Source organism: Haliaeetus leucocephalus, unplaced genomic scaffold, assembly GCF_000737465.1.
Source record: "Haliaeetus leucocephalus isolate CR32 unplaced genomic scaffold, Haliaeetus_leucocephalus-4.0 Scaffold1, whole genome shotgun sequence".
Lineage (NCBI taxonomy): Eukaryota > Metazoa > Chordata > Aves > Accipitriformes > Accipitridae > Haliaeetus > Haliaeetus leucocephalus.
The window spans coordinates 5,810,100-5,813,942 of record NW_010972437.1 but is presented as its reverse complement, the minus strand read 5'-3'; the positions used below and the strand labels follow the sequence as shown (position 1 = coordinate 5,813,942).

At 44.0% G+C, this 3,843-nt stretch overlaps 1 protein-coding gene across 1 annotated transcript in view; it reads left to right on the top strand.

The window, feature by feature from the left end:
- The first annotated feature begins 2,987 nt into the window (after positions 1 to 2,987).
- LOC104830300 overlaps positions 2,988 to 3,843 on the top strand; it is a 3,937-nt gene continuing 3,081 nt past the window's right edge. Inside the window, exon 1 of the mRNA XM_010565117.1 lies at positions 2,988 to 3,396. Within this exon, the coding sequence (XP_010563419.1) occupies positions 2,988 to 3,396 (409 nt within the window). The remainder of the gene's footprint in view (positions 3,397 to 3,843) is intronic.

Below are 3,843 nucleotides of genomic sequence, written 5' to 3'. Positions count from 1 at the left end.
GGGAAGGAGGGGTTAAACTGCGAGAAAGAGGAGGGAGGGGAAAAGAAAAAAAAAAAAAAGTAGTCAGAGCCAGAAGGTGTGAATAGCACACACACATGAACTTCAATTTAGGGACAGAAAGACCTAAAGATTGGAGGGCGAGGAGGGGAATTGCTTGAAAGCATTCACCACAAGCACAGGTAAGGGATTAATGAAAACTAACATTTCCTGAGCATCCCCTCAGCTCTCAGACATCTTAAAAAAAAAAAAAAATCCTGAACCTTGCAGAATAACAGCAAAAAGCTGCCCGAGTTTGACCAGACCATAAGGACTAGTGGTCCTGGCTACTGGCCCTGACCAATGCCATTCACACCACGCCTTAAATGGCACCCACCCTCATGTTCATGCCCTGACAGCTCCCTGCCCAGGGCAGTCCCTTTGCTCACACCTCTGACAAGTCCAGAACCCTTGTCCTTGTCTTTTACCCAGTTTTGTAACTTAGAAAGTTTCCAAAGGGGCTGGGGGTGGGGGGGAGCAGAGAAAGCAAAGCAACCAGTTCAGTTGTTAACCAGTGCAAACCAGATAGCGCCTGTCCAAGTGACAGAACCATCCTTAGAATCCAATTTTAATATTACTCCTTTGTTTGAACTATCTGGTGGTGGTGGTGGTTTTTTTTCCTCCCCATGGTAATATCTGAGACTGCCAAGTTGTTCTGAAAACTAGAAGCTTGATAAACAAAGTTAATTATGTCCCTTGAAAAAGCCTCAGTAAACAGATAGATACATGCATATTGCATAGCATATATGCACAGGTGTCTGCTGCCCAGTGGAAAGGCTCTGATGCACAAACAAGTAAGAATGGAGTAGTGACTCACAGGATGCCTTTGGTTTTGCTTCTGAGAAAGCAATCAAAACCTACCTTGTGCAGTAGGGTACAGAAGAATGATGCTTCTGGAGATCTTGGGAGCAGTATGAGGACAACCCCATTACTACCATCACTGTCGTAAGTGACATCCCACTAGGCAGAGCAGTGTGGGAAGAGTGTGCTGTACCTCTTCTACTCATTAAATGCAAGGTTCAGATCCAAGGCTGTCAAGCCAATTCTCCTCATGAGATCCCAACTCAGATTAAAAAGTGACTGTAAGCAGTTGGAGAGTGAAGTGTGAATACCTCAAAAATGTTCCCAGAACCTGACCAGGTAGCCAGATAGGGGGCTAGGTAAGAATATCACTGCCAGGACTGAGATCTCTGAAGAGTCCTTTAGCTCTCCAATGAAATATGTTCCACAAAGCAGCCTGCCCTTTCCTAGCCTTGCACACTTGCTGTGGCTGGGCTACCTTTCACACACAATCCATCTGCACACACTTATCCTGCCTTTGACATTTTTCTTTACATAGCAGAGAAACTTTGCTTGTACTCTTGATGATCACTCATGGAAGAGGCTTTCTACACAAAAAGCCAGTTGATCGTTAAGCTCATGAAGAGAGGTAACTTCTCCCCAGCCAAAATCCTCCAACAATCAAACCCAAAACATAAAAGCATGAATACTCAACAGATCAGGACACACATTAAACAGAATTGTTTGTCCTAAAAGCTGATCTCACATGTTGCCAGTTTCCACAAATGAGAGGTTCTCCATATGCCATGAGCTACACCAAAACCAACACCCAAACCTGTGTATCAGAAGTGTAATATTAGAAATACTAGAAGCATGTTAGAACATGCACAATAGAAGAACATACTAGAAATTAAATCTGATGGAGACAGCTGGGCCTTTCTGTCCTCAAAAGGTTATCATTCTCGGGATTTCTCCCACTATAGCTGCTACTTAATCAAGTTTCACAATTTTAAGGTAACAGACAATTGTTACAGCGATCTGCAATAAGCATCTGTACTTTTTATATCTATCTATCTATCTCAGTACAGGAGAGACATGGACCTGTTGGAGTTGGTCCAGAGGAGGGCCACAAAGGTCATCAGAGGGATGAACACCTCTCCTATGAGGAAAGGCTGAGACAGTTGGAGTTGTTCAACCTGGAGAAGGGAAGGCTCCAGGAAGACCTTGTTGTGGCCTTTCAACATTTAAAGGGGATTTATAAGATGGGGACAGACTTTTTAGCAGGGCCTGTTGCGATAAGACCGGGGTAATGGTTTTAAACTAAAAGAGGGTAGATTTGGGCTAGATACAAGGAAGAAATTTTTTACAATGAGGGTGGTGAGACACTGGAATAGGTTGCCCAGAGAGGCAGTAGATGCCCCATCCCTGGAAACATCCAGGGTCAGGTTGGACGGGGCTCTGAGCACCCTGATCTAGCTGAAGATGAGCCTGCTTACTGCAGGGGGGTTGGACTAGATGACCTTTAAAGGTCCCTTCTAACCCAAACTATTCTATGATTCTATCTGCATGTATACATGCTGTACAATACAGCTGCTGTGCTGTGGCTTTGCTATACCCTCTTTTCAGAGCTGCTCTGCATTAAAATCCAGAATGCTAAAGCAGGTAAAACACTCCTGTTTAATGGATAATTTTGCAACCTACCATTAATTCATTAGAACACACTTTCAACAAACACTTTTCCACCTGCTGTCCACAGATGCCTGTGAGTCTGCAGACTATTTTAAAGGGCTCATAAAATTTTGAGGAAAGCAAGACTGCCTAAAGGCTTAAATTCTCTGTAAGGAGGAATGGATTTTTACTGAAAAAGGTTAGGGATCTGTAAATCAAGAAAGGCCAAAAACTTTCAAGATGAAGAATTTCCAGATAAGAAAGTTCATCACATGGATTTGAGGATGATGAACAAATTTTTAACACACAATTCTGCTGCACAGAGTTAATACAACTCCACTGGTATTTATATTCATACATGTGAAAAAGGATACATAGGTCTTTAAAGAGCAGAGAAAAAACTATCAACATTTGAAGTGCCTTCTATATCAGGTAAGGTACTCAGGAGCAAAGCCTTGGAAGTTTTTCAGCTTCTTTTGGTTTTGTTACATTTCAGTGACACAATGGACCTTGGGAGCAGAAGAATAGTCCACTGCAACATGAGGCTCACCTGCACTCTGCTAATCATGGGAGCATTTTGCATGACACCTTTCCTCTGCTATAGCCAAATTGATCCACTAGCTCTTGGGCGAGCCGACCCCCAGTGTTGGGAATCCTCCTCGGCTGTCTTACTGGAGATGAGGAAGCCTCGCATTTCTGACTCCGTCAGTGGCTTTTGGGACTTCATGATCTTCCTGAAATCATCAGAGAACTTGAAACATGGGGCTCTGTTCTGGGACCTGGCTCAGCTCTTCTGGGATATCTATGTGGACTGCGTGCTCTCCAGAACCCATGGCCTAGGGAGAAGGCAGCTAGCAGAAGCTGAACAGAAGATCGCTACTCTACAGTCTCAGTTCACGGGGAGAAACCAAGGTTACTACTCCTTTAATATGTCCATGGGCAATAACTAGAGTCTAGTAGGAAAGAAAAGAGATACAGGCTTATTGTGTGATGTGATAATAGTACAAAAACAGAGGACGGTGCTGCACAACTGCCCCCCACTCCTCCCAATCCAGTACAGAGCTGTGTAGAATTGGCAGGTGCTATAATTTGATGGAGGGGTAGAAGTGCTGCTGCCATCACCAACAGCATAGTGCATCAGGCCCACAGGGAGACAGCAGAACTGCCTTTCCAATTGAATGGATTCAGACCCTTATCTCCATTTCCTGTATCAGTGTCTTATTCATCAAGATGTTTGGGGAAAATGTCCATGGAATAATGAAGAACCTCTCTGGGCAGTTACCCATTAGAGCGTCTCTAAAAAAGAGACTTGAACTCAGGATTCTTCCACCCCAGGGACACTACACCACCGGACAGTTC